Source organism: Sesamum indicum, linkage group LG12, assembly GCF_026168435.1.
Source record: "Sesamum indicum cultivar Baizhima isolate 11 linkage group LG12, ASM2616843v1, whole genome shotgun sequence".
Classification (NCBI taxonomy): Eukaryota; Viridiplantae; Streptophyta; class Magnoliopsida; order Lamiales; family Pedaliaceae; genus Sesamum; species Sesamum indicum.
This window is the reverse complement of record NC_142668.1, coordinates 11,857,468-11,873,068: the sequence shown is the minus strand read 5'-3', so window position 1 is coordinate 11,873,068 and position 15,601 is coordinate 11,857,468. Positions and strand designations below refer to the sequence as shown.

At 33.3% G+C, this 15,601-nt stretch overlaps 2 protein-coding genes across 2 annotated transcripts; one reads left to right on the top strand and one right to left on the bottom strand.

Moving 5' to 3' along the window:
• Positions 1-3,191: 3,191 nt before the first annotated feature.
• Positions 3,192-5,260, top strand: LOC105165407 (Tetratricopeptide repeat (TPR)-like superfamily protein). The gene has a single exon (XM_011084405.3). The coding sequence runs from the start codon at positions 3,251-3,253 to the stop codon at positions 4,820-4,822; it is 1,572 nt and encodes a 523-aa protein (XP_011082707.1). The 5' UTR covers positions 3,192-3,250; the 3' UTR covers positions 4,823-5,260.
• A 5,658-nt stretch (positions 5,261-10,918) lies between these two features.
• On the bottom strand, positions 10,919-13,487 carry CUC2 (NAC (No Apical Meristem) domain transcriptional regulator superfamily protein). The gene is made up of 3 exons (XM_011084978.3): positions 12,785-13,487; positions 12,378-12,661; positions 10,919-11,678 (listed from the first exon to the last, which is right to left on the bottom strand). Exons 1-3 carry the CDS (start codon positions 12,963-12,965, stop codon positions 11,112-11,114), a joined length of 1,032 nt encoding a protein of 343 aa, XP_011083280.1. The 5' UTR covers positions 12,966-13,487; the 3' UTR covers positions 10,919-11,111.
• Positions 13,488-15,601: the final 2,114 nt, after the last annotated feature.

The following is a 15,601-nucleotide window of genomic DNA, read 5'->3' as shown; positions in this document are numbered from 1 at the left end:
TTTTATCTCTAAACTCTTATTCATTTTTAACCCCTAAATAATTCCAGATTACAATTTTGATCCTTCAAATGATTTTTTTTATTTATTTTTATCATCTATACATCAAATCTAGTGAAAATGCCTCACGTGACATGTACATGAGGTTGAAATGAGGTAATTCAACTCAATTTTGTAGGGTTTAAAACTAATTTGTCTCTTTTCTAGAATTAATGTTTTTACAATTGGATGCGAAATCGAATCGATTAAGTTATCGAATCACTAAATCACTGATCCAGTCTGTCTAATCGAATTAAAAAAATTAATTAACCCATATATGTATATATATATACAATATATCACTATATTCTATAAGTAAAAAGATAAAATAAAATAAAATAAATGTACAATCCAATTCAACATAATTAGTTATAGTAACCAAAGAGATAAAATAATTAAATAAAAGTAATCAAATGTACTATAATTTTGTAAAATTATCATACCTTTTGACTTTTGGCATTGAAATTGAGAAAAATTTGAAAGTTTGTAAGAACTTGAGTTGAGGTGAGGGCGGGTTGAGGCAAATCCAAATCGCAAAGTGAGTTATAAAAATAAAAAAACTATTGAAATGGTTAGGACAAGCAACCAAATGCTCGATTTTACACTGAATAATTGATAGGTGTCGAGATCATAAAAAATAATTTCTACATATATTTTTGTATAAGTGGAAGTAGGGTCAATTTTTCATAAATTGATTTCAAGTCGATTCCTTTAAAGATAAAAAATAGTAGGGGAGGATTTGATTATAAGAAGAATAAAAACTAAATTAAATTAGAGAGATAATAAAATTAAAAGAGGTAAATATAGACGACCTTTTCGGTTAAAATTGTGTTCATGCTTGATCCTATTGGTTGATCATCGATGCAAATATAACACTTGTTTAAATAAATAAACCAGATATGGTCATTGGTACGATCTAATGATCTCACATTTTCTTATATTTTCATCAGCCAAGGTACGACTGTTGCCTAAATCCCTAATCAATGAACAACCATGGGAACGTCCACAAGATTTAATCCATCAACAATATTAAGAATTAGAAATGTCTGATTCTAACTAACAAATTCATCTGAGAATAATTCATTTAAGTTAGATCATGCATTCCTCATTACATAATTAACTATTATGACATAATCAATCATGCTATGTTGCTACTAATTATTAAACTAAATAAACAATTACACGAATTTGCAAAGTTCAATTAGCTAAACAAACTTTCTTGGTAATGAACGGACCGTTTTATTCATAAATCAAATGTTTGTAGTAAGAGCACAGAGAATAACATAAATACTTATTTTAACAAGAGTAGTAAGCGTAGAATTAGATCTCACAACATTTACGAATCAAGCAATCACCTTAATCTTAACCAGAAAATAAGAAAATTAGCTTAACATGCTAATAGAAGAACACATTAAAAAGAAGTGGAATTCCATTAATAACTAGGCAAATATATTGACATTTAAAAAGAATTCAAAGATAAAATCGTCAATAGTCCCTATGGATTTTAGATGCCCTCCTATTTATACTATAAGCTTCCTGTGAATCTAGACATAGAAGATGGTTAGGTACATAATTGACTCTAAAAAGTTAACAAATCATTCATTTGCATCAGTCAAATATCCCAAAGGATTCTTTTCAAAATCATAGAGGAATCATCCCTTTTTCTTCAGCATAAATCGCATCTTTCCTTTTTCTTCAGAGTTGACCGCAACATTAAGCGTGGGCACATCTATTCAAAACAACAAATCTGTACAATTTTATCATTCCTTCCTTAAATGTCTTCAATTGCCATTTTTAACTCAATTATGCCATTTTTACTCCTCATCATATCTTTTGAGCTGGAAATGCAATAAATCTATATGAATAAAAGTATTTTAGCTCAAAAGAAAGGTATAATCATTATCAAAATATGGTAAATTGTGCACTTATCAACAACATAAGCACACTAATTTTAGTTAAAATATTAGAAAAAAACGTTTTCTTTCTTTCCCAGTAGAATGAAATCCATTGCAAAACAAGCACGGAGGTTGTGCTTCTAAAATCGACTAAGAAATTCTATAAAATTTGTTCCAATCAGATGAGTTTTGAAGTTTGAACTCATGTTCCATTGCCTTTTGCTTTCAATGTTCTATGGAAGTGTGTGAAAATGATGAATAAGACAATTGTGAAGTTAATTTAGAAAAAAAGATTAAAAAAAAAATCCATATTTCAAGCATGACAAAGTGGGTAATTTACCTAGGCGCGTTATGCTTTTCTGTCAAATTTGTCAATTACTGGACCGAAACTATAAATTGTGATTATTTAGAAGCTAAAAGCAAATAAGTCATCAAACTTAGGGACCCAAAACATAATTCTCCCTATATTACTTAGTACTTTCCTTTGGCTTCTTTGCTTTTTAAGATAAATAATATACATATTTATTATGTTAGTGAGAAAACTATAGTAAAACCTCCATAAATTAATAAACTCTCTAAAATAATAAAATCTTCCAGTTCTGATTTGGGCCTTTGTAAAAAATCATCAAATTCGATAAGATAATAATTTTTTGAAAAATTTCTTTATAAATATTAGGTCCCATTAAAAACTCTAAATTAATATTTCAGAAATATTACAATTATAAATATTATGGTAATTTGCTAAAATATAAAATATGTAATGATTTACGCATTTAATCATTCATGAATAATTTTGCGATGCCTTTTAGATGAAAAGACATGGTTGGGTGTTATGAATTATTTTATTTTCATGTTGAGATTTATATAGTATATGTTTAATTCATCATGCATGAATATATTTAATTGGCTATAATAGTTATTTAAGTGCAACAAATTAATGTAAACATGATTTTAAGTAATTTCAATGAATTAATACATGCGTTTATGAATATAATAGTTAATTGTATACAATAAATTGAATATATTTAATTAGTTACAAAGAATTGATTGGTTCATGAATATATCGATGAAACATATATGAATTCATTTATTTTCAATACATATGTACTAAATTTGCTGAATTTAAAATGTCTCTCTTTTAATTAATAAAATATTAATTTATCAATAAATTAATATCTCTCTAAATTAATAAAATTTTATGGTTCCAAAATTATTAATTTGTAGAGATTTTACGATATAAGGATTTGAGAGTTATTCTTGTTTACAGCTGCTCTGGTGAATGAAAGTGTGCTAAAACTATTACAAAGTTGGAGCTAAGCATGCATCGCAGATTCCGACTACCATCCCTGCAAATCCATAGTTTATTGTCTTTGCATTCCTCGGTTCACACACCATTCATTTCACGGAAATTTCTTGTATTTTCTGTCTCAATTCAGCACTATCATCAGATTAATCCAAGTAATTTCACTAACAATCACAAACCCACCAAACAATTACTGCAAAACGCGCCTGGAAACACCACCACTGACAATGAAGCGCTTAACATTCAAACCCTCTTAAAGATTCATTGTCAGGAGCCTATTGAAGGAATTGGGCAGCGGCTCGACGAATGCAATCTCTCGTTGTCAGAAGACTTGATTCTCAATGTGCTCAAACGGCACCGATCGGACTGGAAACCAGCTTACGCATTCTTCATCTGGGTTTGCAGAACCAAGAGATTAATTGGATTTTTGCCGGGTACTACCATCTACAATGAAATTCTTGATATTCTTGGGCGAATGAAAAGGTTTAAGGAATTCCTGCAAGTGCTCGACGAAATGTCGAGGAGAAAAAATTTGATAAATGAGCGCACTTATGGCATTGTGGTAAGCAGATTTTCGGCGGCGCATAAAGTTGATGAAGCGATTGAGTTTTTCAACAAGATAGAAGATTTTGGACTCGAACGCAACTTGGTTGCATTTCAAACGCTTTTGTTGTCGCTTTGCCGGTATAAGCACGTGGAGGAAGCCGAGGTCTTGTTCCGCAATAAGAAAAGTGAATTTAGAGATGATATCAAGACGTGGAATATCATTCTTAACGGATGGTGTGTGCTGCGTAGTTTACCTGATGCGAAGAGGTTTTGGAAGGATATCATTGCATCAGAGTGCCAGCCGGATAAATTTACCTATGGGATTTTCATTAACTCATTGAGCAAGTCTGGGAAAATCAGCACTGCAGTGAAGCTGCTGAGGACAATGTGGGAGAAAGGTTGCAGGCCGGATGTGGCTATTTGCAATACCGTCATTGATGGATTGTGTTTCAAGAAGAGGATTCCTGAGGCTCTTCAGATTTTCAGTGTGATGAATGAGAGGGATTGTTCACCAAATGTTGCTACTTATAATTCGCTTATCAAGCATTTGTGTAAGATTCGGAGGATGGATAAAGTTCATGAGCTGTTGCATGAGATGGAAAAGAAGGGAGAGAGTTGTGCACCCAATGACTTAACCTATGGTTATTTGTTGAAGGCTGCTAAGAAGCCTGAAGAAGTTGACGGGATCTTGGAGAGGATGGAAAAGAGTGGATGTAAGCTGCAAGCAGATACTTACAACTTGGTGTTGAGGTTATTCATGGAATGGGGAGATGAAGGAAGGTTGAAATATACTTGGAATGAGATGGAGAGGAGTGGATTGGGACCTGATCAACGGTCTTACACAATCATAATTCATGGGCTTTATGATAAAGGAAAGATAGAGTATGCATTGGAGTACTTTGTGGAGATGATGTCGAAGGGAATGGTGCCAGAGTCCAGGACCAAGTTATTGGTTGATGAAATGAACTTCAAGTTGAAGGAATCAGAACGGTTAGGAGCAATGGGATTGAAGAATTGGCAGCAAGGCAAGAAAAATAGATAGCTCATTTGCATCCATTTCATATTCCATTCTTGATTCATAAATCAACAGCAGCTGGCGCTTTGGGGAGAAAAAAGAATAATATAGAGAAGATGACCTAATGATTATTTGCCAAGGAAACCAAGGGATTCCTGATTCGCACTTCACATGCAGAGGGCATGAGATGCTGCAATCCTTGAATTTGCATATACTCTTCGAAAGCTGCTAAGAAGTCTTGGCAAGTTGATGGAATCTTCAAGAGAACTGAGCAGAGCAAATGTGGAGAACTCATAACACGATTCGAGTTCATGGCACGAGGTTATCAGCCTAGGGAGTGCATTATTCTTCATAACCTTGCTGTACTTTGAAATTACCGTTACAGTTTATATAGCAATCTTTCGGTTCAATTTTGTACTTCCAAAATTTGTAATTCAAGTTTGATTTTTCTCTTTATCCTCACAATTTCACTTCTCTATGGACATGCTATTTTATACCATCAGATTCCTATATCGTTCTTACAGTTTCCTTGGACTCAAGGAATTGCTCAAGATTGTGTTTTTGTGTACATGACTCATTTTGAACTCATTTAACTGGACCTATTTTGGGTTCAACCAAAGTTTGGCCCGGCCCCTCCTCCCATTTGCTGGCCATGCACTTCATCTACGATCAAGATCTTTTTTATATACACCCAATACGAAAACATAACATATCAAGAATTAAGTTATAATTTTAACGAGACGTGCTTTATATTAATATTACATGGTTCATACTCTTTAATATTTTCACCACAATAAAGAAATATCACATAATGAGAAATTATATTTTATTAAAACAATGTGATTCATAACTTTAATATTTTCACACTTGATACACACAAAAAAAAAGAAGAAGAAAAATAAATTTTAAAAATCAATGCTTCAATCATGCCTGTGTTCCAAAGTCAATTCCACAGGGTCATTCAGTGGTCCTTTCGCCGTGACAAGTCTTGCCCAGGGCCACCACACACACAATAGCAATTGGCATGCCAATGCCACACCTCTCAAATCACGACAAACACACACACATATATAAGTATGTGTGTAGGTAGGTAGAGAGGGGATACAGATACAGACATACAGTAGTTGTTACTTATTGTCCGAAAGTCGTGAATCCTGAGGTAGGCATCCGTATGATGATATGAAGACAAGTTCCAAATCCAAGCTTTTGGTGCTCAACACTTTTTATATATGTACAAGAGGCGTATACACAAATAAGCAAAAGGGAATGGGCGTCCCTTTTTGCGTATCTGCAAACCCCTTTTTCATCATTATCAAATTCCAAATTACTTGCACCATTTTGGAACTTGGCATGCGTCTTTATGTCCTTGCATTTCATACCCACCATACTCATCCCCCCCCCCCCCAACCCACCCCCCAATCCAACCTAAAGTGTGCAGTGATATAGTTTTTTAAAGTTGATTTTACAAAAATAGGGCCAAGTTTGACAATTTATTTTTAAATTTGAAAAGAATTTTATGGTACTTATATATATAAATGATAGAAGTTTATTATATATGTAGAATATATTCATATTAAATTTAATACATTACACATAATTACTTTAACAAGCGAGTCCACAATTATTGTTCTGTGTATAATTGAATTATTGTATTTTCTTGTAACATTTGTAAAACCATTTTAGTCGTACGTTCTTATTTTATTACAAATATTTTTTGAAAAAAATTGTAATGATCTATCACTTTGAATAATAAAACCACACTGCTAACTTCAGACAATTACTATTCGTATAAAGGATTTCCAAATTAAGTTTTTTTCTTTTTGGCCATCTTATTTATTTAATCTAGTCATACACATAGCCACTTAAATAATTAAAATAAAAACTTAAGTCATAAATTTTTTAAATAAATATATATAATTGTATATTTAAAAATTAAATACAGATATCGAGTATACAGACGGTACTAGTAAAAGATAATTTGGAGTCAAGCAAACACAAGAATAGGTTTTAGCCATTTTCTATTATCAGGGAGCTTGCTACTTGAACCACTCAATAAATCACAAGTTCTAAAATTCGACTCGGCAGTTGTTGTTCCTACTTCAATGAATCTCGAGCAACATCAAATGCTCAAATCTGACAACCAATCGAATGTTTGAACAATCTATAAAATTTCTGTTATGATATTATTATGGTCCCATGCAGATTAAATAAAAATGAGGGATTAATCTCTTATCCTTTACCTCATCTATGAAATTATTACTTTCTCGTTTTAAAAAAAGACCTCTGTGGAAAAATGTTGGATGTCAGTCACACCAACACCATGCATCCATCAATCATTACATTGTAATATGATGGACTTTTGTCTCTTGAGAGAGGAATGATGAACATTTTGGTAAGATGAGGTCTGCCCAAACAAAACAAGGAACATAATTACGACATTACATTAGTAGTACATTGAGAGCAGAGCATCTCTAGGTATACTTTAAGCCACTTTATTGCCGGAATGTTGAACAAGAGAAAGCACCAATTATTCTACTATTTCTTCATGAGTGAACATCTACATTTTGATGGTGGATTGATTTTTAAGTCACGTTTTAGTTATATTATGTATATATATATTTGTCGTAGTATTTGTATACTGTAAAAAAATTATACTCATAATATATATAGAGAGTGTAATACGAAAGACAACTATTCAAGATTGAAATTGATCTAACTTGGTAAAACAGACCGCCTGCTCACCCACCAGAAGACACAAAAATTCTAAAACAGAACAAAGATCCACATACTTTCTAGTCGAATTGGGTTGAACCCAAGTCAGCTCAACCCATCAACTTGTTATCTACTCCATCGATTTCAAGATAAATGGAAGATAAAAATTCTGAAACTTGAATACAAGAACAAACATATAGCCCTTATAGATTTGTATTTCATTTTCTTAGAGAACACATTTTGTATTTTAATCTGAATTTACATTCGAATCGATTTATGCATCGTAGAGTTGTAGCTAAAAACATACATAATATCTCCAAGCACATACTTATTTATCTTTATTTTTCTCTCTCTATTTTCACAAAATGAAACACTCAAAAAGTAAATCAAAACACTATATAATATCTGCTTGTTTTTCAAGTATCACAGTTTGACTATTCATAACTGTCTACGCGATCTCGGCCTGAATCAGTTTCAATCAACAAGAACCCGGAATAATTGACCCAACTCGATCCATCCATTTGATTTGAATTCACTTCTTTCAATGGGAGGACACGAACCACATGTATGCCGCAGAATTACACCCTAGTTGTAAATATCCCTCCTAACTGCAATATCAAACATGCTATACTCTCTCTCTCTTAATTACTCTTGATTTTGAAACATGATAGTCTACTAATTGATCTAAGTACATTTGTTCAAAGTATAATATAATATACTAATTTTAAAATATATAGTATTATTTTTTTCAAATAAAATAAAATAAATCATAATAATCTCAAGACTTCAAGTGTTAAAATCATAACAAATACTATGATATTTTGAAATTTTAAATTTCAAAATCCACAAAGAGAGCATTTGGAGCTATTCAGAGTAAGCATTGCTCAATTTACGATAGAAAATAAATTGAAAATAATATTTTTTATTTATATCTCTTACTAGTGAATTGTGTAAATTAAATGAATTTAAATAAAAAATTATAAGCAGTTTTTTATCATTTTATACATTTAAATATGAAGTAGGTTTTTCAAATACTCCAACTCCAATTTTTCATCACTTTTCACTTTTATTTTCAAACACTCTCAAATTTTACTGCCGTTTACTTTCTTCGCGACATATTTTTATCATATAAGCAAAACCAAAATGGGAAGGAACATATATATATATATATATACACACACCAACAACAACAAGAACAACAACAAGCCATGAAATGAAATCATGGTGTTTGGGTTATGCAGGGGAAGGCAAGCGCACCAAAATTCCACCTGACATGGGGAGCTTTAGACAGGACCACAACCGACAGTGATGTAATATTAATGTTCCGGCGGAGAGCGGGGACCAATCTGTGATGGAGCTACTAGTAATTACGCACCCGAAAAATATTATTGATGTTAGCTACGAGACCAAAATTAAACTGCAACCAATGTACAACGTTACAGGCCGGTCTTAATTAGTTTGTCCGCTTCCCAAATCCTGAGGCCGACTGCTCAGTTTCAACCAAATTTCCAATCAACCCATGTGACATTTTCACAATATATTCTTGTTTAATGCCCTCTTTCCTCCACCCAAATTCTACCACCCTTCCGACCATCCGATTTCTCTCATTTTTTTTCTTCTTCTTCTTTACCTAGGAAAACAATTGCATATGATATTTATCGTGTCATAATATTAAAATGATTGTTTACATCATTAAACGAATCAGTAATTTTCATATCCAATGTACAGATAAAGTTAATGTTGCATAGTAAAGGAGAAACACACAAGATCTAATGGATTAAATTTATATCTCAATTACTAACAAACTATCGTATCACAAGCTCATGTAGGAAAACACCCACCCTAGCAACCTACAACAGTCGGTGCCTCCCAAGATCTGCTTTCGACCCGAGTGAGTGACCCGAAAGACAAGAAATCGGGAGGGGAAATGGTATCTAGATAATCAATCATAGATAGCTGCCCCAAAGACAGAGGAGGCGGAGGATAACGACGCATAACCGGCGCTTGCAGATGATTAATCAATTAAGCTGTACGGAAACAAATGCACCACAGCCAAAAATGTGTACAAATATTAAAACAGCACGTGTGTCTCAGATAAGTACATGGGCACATTAAAAGACACCAACAGCTATATTCCTACACTTACCAAAAAAGGTAGACCTAATTAAACTGAAAATTATGGTTGAGAATTACAACTGCCTGAAACCATTTTCTTGATTGATATCTTGTCCTAAAATGCTTTGTCCAAGAGCATTATGATGGACTAAGGTTACACATTCACATACAATGTAACTTGACATCACGACTATTCAAGAATTGGGATTGCCCAATCATATTCTTTTTTTTTTTTTCAATAAAGACAATTATATCATACTATGATTTATACAGATGAATTTGAATAAACAATAGTGATTAAACTAAAAATTTTAGGGTCTTAACCTTACAACTGAGGTAAGGCGTTAATGTTGGCGTTTCTCATTAATTGTTTCCAAGTAACCCTTGTGTTTTCCTACACCGCCATCTTCTCCTCAACCCACCGCTCCCACACCCCACAATGATTGTCGGGGAAATAAGTTGGTGGCCGTGATGGACGTGTTTGTTAGTGAAAAAAAATAAAGTTTTCTTTCTTTTCTTGTTTTTGTTATTTAATTTTTGTTTCCCGTATTTAAATTGTGGTGTCTCGTACGAGAGAATGATCCCCTTGAAAAACAATTTTTATCTTCTTTTACATGAAAGATTTGTTACTTCAATTGGCACAAACAATTTGATGGAATTGAGATATGATAAAGTGTTCATTTAGATAGGAATATTATTGCACTAAATTAAATATTATCATTTTTTTTAATCACCCTAAATAGAGCATTATAAACATTTTGGGATGAACCAAATGAAATATGTATATATAAAAAAAATTTAAGGATTGAGAATTATTGAGTGATTTTCAGCCTGAAAGTAAAGTTGTTCTAGATAAATATGTTTATTTACTTTTATTTGCAATTAATAGAATTTTCGATACTAAAAGATTAAATACAAATACTATCATATCTAAACATACGTTCCAACATTATTTATACGAAGTTAAATAATAACATGAAATAAATATATATTGAGTGCTTAAGAAAATAAAAAATAATACATAATATTACACAAAAATATAATTAGTAGCATGACAAATACTTATTGGAGTATCTTGTAGAATTTTTATTGTATTAGTCATTAATTACTAAAAATTCTTAAAATATGGAAATTATAGACTATAAAAATGTTTTGTCCATGAAAATATTTAAACTCAATTTTCGGATTCACACATGTGATAATGCTATACTTAATTCATTTAAGAAAAATAATTCCTCAATTTTAGTTAAAAAAATGTAGATGATAAGACCAATTACTTTATAAAAAAAACAGAAATAAAAGAAAAGGATGGGACTAATTAATCAGAATAACACGGGTTCACAACAAAAGACTAGGCCTAAAGTACGACTTCGATGCGTAAAAGTACAACATCCCAAAGCATACCTAAATGATCAAACATAAACACACCTAAATTACCCGCATGATTAGGAATTCAACTAAAGCAAACTAATTAATAGGACTTCCTCCACTAGTAACCCCACATGCAATCGAGCTCACTCGAGCCCATTCTCTGATTTTCTGGCACAGACCATTGGCCAGCAGATCCGTAACCCGATGGATCGGCGCCGCCGTGCATGGCTGGAGGAGCCGCCGCAGAGAAAAAGAAAGGCAACTGGAGGTTCTCCTGGAGGGATCTCAGGCTCGGAAATGCCGAGACTCCAAAGCTATGCCTCGGGAAACGGGGAGCAGAAGATGATGATGACGACGGATCATGGAGAAGTGCATTCAAATACGGCGGGGGCGGCGGCGGCGGCGGGAGCTCGAAGAGGGAGTTGTGGTTGAAACTTGGGGCTGCAGTCGTGGAGAAACAGGGCACGTGCTCCTTGGCGTTGGCGACGCCACCGTCGTAGGAGCAGCTCTCGCGGTCAGTGGAGGCGGTGGAAGGCTCCAGAAGTGCCGGCAAGGAAACAGATGACGGGGAACTGACCTCAGGATTGGTGTTGATGCCCCCTGGGGGTCTCTTCTTGCCACCGCCTGAGGCGGAGGAACTGCCAGCGCCACTCTTCTGAAACACCCGGGAAATCACCCACTCGCCCTGGAGCACAAGACAAAAATATGTTCAGAGTTTGCGAATGTCAAGTTCGATCAGAGGTAACATCATGGGAATAACCTTGTATAAAACACGAAGTAATCAACTCCTTCATAAGAAATTCATGACTGGAAAGCATAAAGCTATGACAAGATGCGATTGACATGGCAACATCATCATACTCATCCCATCAATACTAGTAGATGGATTCATTCTCGTCTTTCCTTCATGCTAGATAAAATTTTGAATCGTACAGACAATGATAATTAAACACCATTGATCATGATCAGATTAGCAACACATAAGGATCTTTGAGATAAACCATACTCATAAAATGTTTTTAAGAGATGTAAATTTCAAGAAATCTGGGAGAGAGAATCTGCTTGTTGTCACTTCGTTTTCACAATGCAATATATACTGGCATCAAGGTACCATGCAAATGAATGGTAAGTGTACTGGCTTCCGGGCATGACATCTTCGCTTTAAAATGACTGCCGGGAGCAGATTCACAGCGTCTCTGCAAACGAAATGATGCCTATAAACTTCCTCCAGAAGTTCAATTATGCGCTATTACATCAACCAATGATTTACACACGACAGGTGAACACCAGGAGATGTGAGAAAGCATATGCCCACATATCAACTAGGGACAACGTTAAAAAGAATCCATGATTACAACTTCGACAAGGAAATGAAAGAGGGCACCTTGGAATTTCTGGACAAGTAGTGATAAGCAAACTTCCCTTCAAGGCGGTACTCGTGCATGACCCAGTTGCTCTTCTCTCCTTTCGGGGCCCTTCCCCGGTAGAAAACTAGGGTTTTCTTCATCCCCACCAATGAGCAAGTTTTTGAGCTGTAAATTTCCCGGTCTTTCCCTGTAGCCTTCCAGTACCCCGCTTCTGTAGCCCTGTTGGTTCTTAACCCGGTTGGGTATTTCCGGTCACGTAGGCTGAAAAAGTACCACTCTTTCTCCCCCATCTTTGCTTTGCCTGGACAGGACCGAAAACGTTGGACAACTATATGCAAGAAATTAAAGAACATGCAACATAACTGTGATCATCATTTGAATCACAGCCAGCAAAGTGTCATGGATTTACAGTCTGAGAAGTTACCTGGAAGATGCCAGGGCTCACACTTGTTGAGATCAACCTCAGCAATTGCTCTGCTGGTGAAGTTGCAGTCAAGAACCTTCTTCAGGAGGTAGTAAGTGATGAGTTCTTCATCAGTGGGGTGGAATCTGAACCCAGGAGGCAAAGCTTCATGCCTTTCATTGTAGCACTGATAATTCTCCATTCCAGCCAAATCAAGAAATCAAACTTCCCTGAAGGACTTCCAAGAAAATTAACAAAACCAAAACAACAACGCTTAAATCAAACAAACACGGCTTCTACCTACAGAAGTGAGAGAAAATTTAACCATGCTGACGATTTATATAGTAACTATGATCAGAAAGGAAAATAAAAAAATAAAAAAAAGGGTAAATTGTGGGGGTGGAGTGTTGTAGTGGGGGCTGTGTTCATGGGGATTTGATGAATCGGAGTGGCAGCAGAAAAGGCTAAATAATATTAAGGTATGATACGGCTAAAAAAAAATAAAAAGAAAAAGATCTGCACTTCTGTGGCCTCTGATCTCTCTGCATTCTGCTGCGCCCCTTATCATATCCATAAGGCTAGATAGTAGGGAGGGTTGGGGGGGGGGGGAGGGGTGATGACAATGTATGTATATGCGTACGTATATTGAAGAAGAGAGGGTATTGGTATTTGTTTGAGTATGCGTGCGTGCGTGAGGAAGTGTGCAGGTATTCCTATGTCAGTGAAGAAAATGAAAGGGAAGGAACAGAAAGTAGTTTAAAGAGAGAGGCCCTTTTGGGAGAAAATGAGAGAGAGGGATATGATGAATTCACCATGGATCGATAAAGCTGATTCATATCTCATCTGTCAGCACAGTACAAGATTAAATAATAATCGTGTGGACAGAGACAAGGTAAATCCATGTCTTTATTTTTTCTCCACCCCCTACCCCCCCCCCCCCCCCGCCCCGGTTTCTGTAGATTCACTTGTCATCACATGCTCTGTGTTTTTGTGTTTCCTTTAATTTCTTGACTTACATTTTATCATTGCTCATAACTTTTGTTGGTATTCGTATAAAGTTCCAATCAAAATTAGATTTTTGAAAGACCCTAATTAATATAGGGATAATTATATTCTTTTTTTTAAATTTAATATAAGTACACATAAATTTTCTATAGTTTAAAAAATTATATTTAGTATTTTTTAGGTTTACTCCATTTGATAAATAGACTCTCTGTTAGTCAAAATTTATCAAATTTACTGATATTAATAGAAAAATAAAATAAACAAACTCTATATTTATCCCTAATTGATTTATTATTGACTTAGCAGGTCAAATAAATCTTTTCATGATCAAATTAACCTTATACATTTTCACGCGTTAATACATATGTGGAAATATATCTTCACCGTTATAAAAATAGTTTAGCTAGAAAAATTGTTTGACCCGCAATAGGTCAATAATAAGTCAATGGATGGTAAATATAAATTTTTATTCAGTCTTTTTTATTTATATAAGCAAATTTAGTGAATTTTGACTAACGAATGAACTTGTTTTTTATATGAAAGCAAACATTAGGAGTACTCGATATAATTTTTCAAATTACAAGAAATCTATGTGTAATTAAACAAAACTTTGGGGGCTGAGAGTGTAACTATCACTTAATTATATGAAGAGTATAATATATTTATTGTATAATCAATATAAGAATCTTGAAAAGTGACAAATCAAATGACAAATATATTATACTTTCTCTGCGATTATTTTAATTTGATCAAACCTGATTTAAAGAAAAAAATATCTGTACTCATGAGGTGTTTGCCGTAACTATTGTATATTTAGTAAAAAACTAAAATTATAAATTTTTTATAGTAAAAATGGAGAGAATTTAAAAATAGAGAAAAAGTTAAAAAACAAATAAAATGGAGTGCCTGAAAATAATTTAATCCCAAAAATTTCTAAGCAGCTGTTTATACACTTTTGCCTAAATTAATTTAGTTTAAGCAATTCTAAACATGAAATTTGTAAATCAAAAATATTTCTTAAAAAAAGTCAGCAATTTTTTTTAACTTTTTTTTAATTTTCTGAACTTCCAATCATCTCTCTCCCTCAATTTTCATGTTTCTTTTTTCTTCTCTAAACTTTTATAAATAACTACTCAAAATCTCTATTTAAAAAAAATATTTTTTAACTAAAATACATATTTTTAGAAAAATAAGAATTATATTATTTATATTTTAAATTATTTGCACACATACTTAGATGTGTCACTCACACTAGTTTTTAATAAAAGCACTGAAACCTCCCACACAAGTGGAGCTGTTTTTCAAAACTTGCTAATCAAATTTTGCCCTAAGTCTTGTTTAATTTGGATTTCAGCATACAGTCCCAACATTTAATCGGCCCTTGAAGTAAACATATTTTACAATTTTATATCGTAGTTCGTATGTATTATGTGTTTAAACTTAATTGTTTGTAAATAACTTTATAAACACAGATGTAAAAATGTTTTCTTAATTAAATCTACTCAACACAATTAGCCATAATCAACACATTAGGAAAAAAATTACTATTACCTACATTTTTAATTGCTATGATTAAACCCATAGTAGATGATCATTATCAACTATGATTTAATAAAATTAATGGTAAATTGCAACGATCTCTCCTGAAATTTAGCATAATTATGAATACCCCGTTATTATTTGAAATATTATAAATATCCCATGATGTTTGATGAAATTATGTAATCCTTGGGTGGAGGTATAAAATTGTCAACTTTGTCATATTGTATTTTTTTTATTTTTTTAAAATATATAAAAATTAAACGGGATGAATGAAAAAATTATCCACTTAGT

Coding starts and splice junctions, on each gene's coding strand:
- LOC105165407 (XM_011084405.3), top strand. CDS start 3,251: ATGCATCGCAGATTCCGACTACCATCCCTGCAAATCCATAGTTTATTG.
- CUC2 (XM_011084978.3), bottom strand. CDS start 12,965: ATGGAGAATTATCAGTGCTACAATGAAAGGCATGAAGCTTTGCCTCCT. Junction 12,662..12,784: donor TGAGCCCTGGCATCTTCCAG/GTAACTTCTCAG, acceptor GGTCCTGTCCAG/GCAAAGCAAAGATGGGGGAG. Junction 11,679..12,377: donor ACTTGTCCAGAAATTCCAAG/GTGCCCTCTTTC, acceptor CTTGTGCTCCAG/GGCGAGTGGGTGATTTCCCG.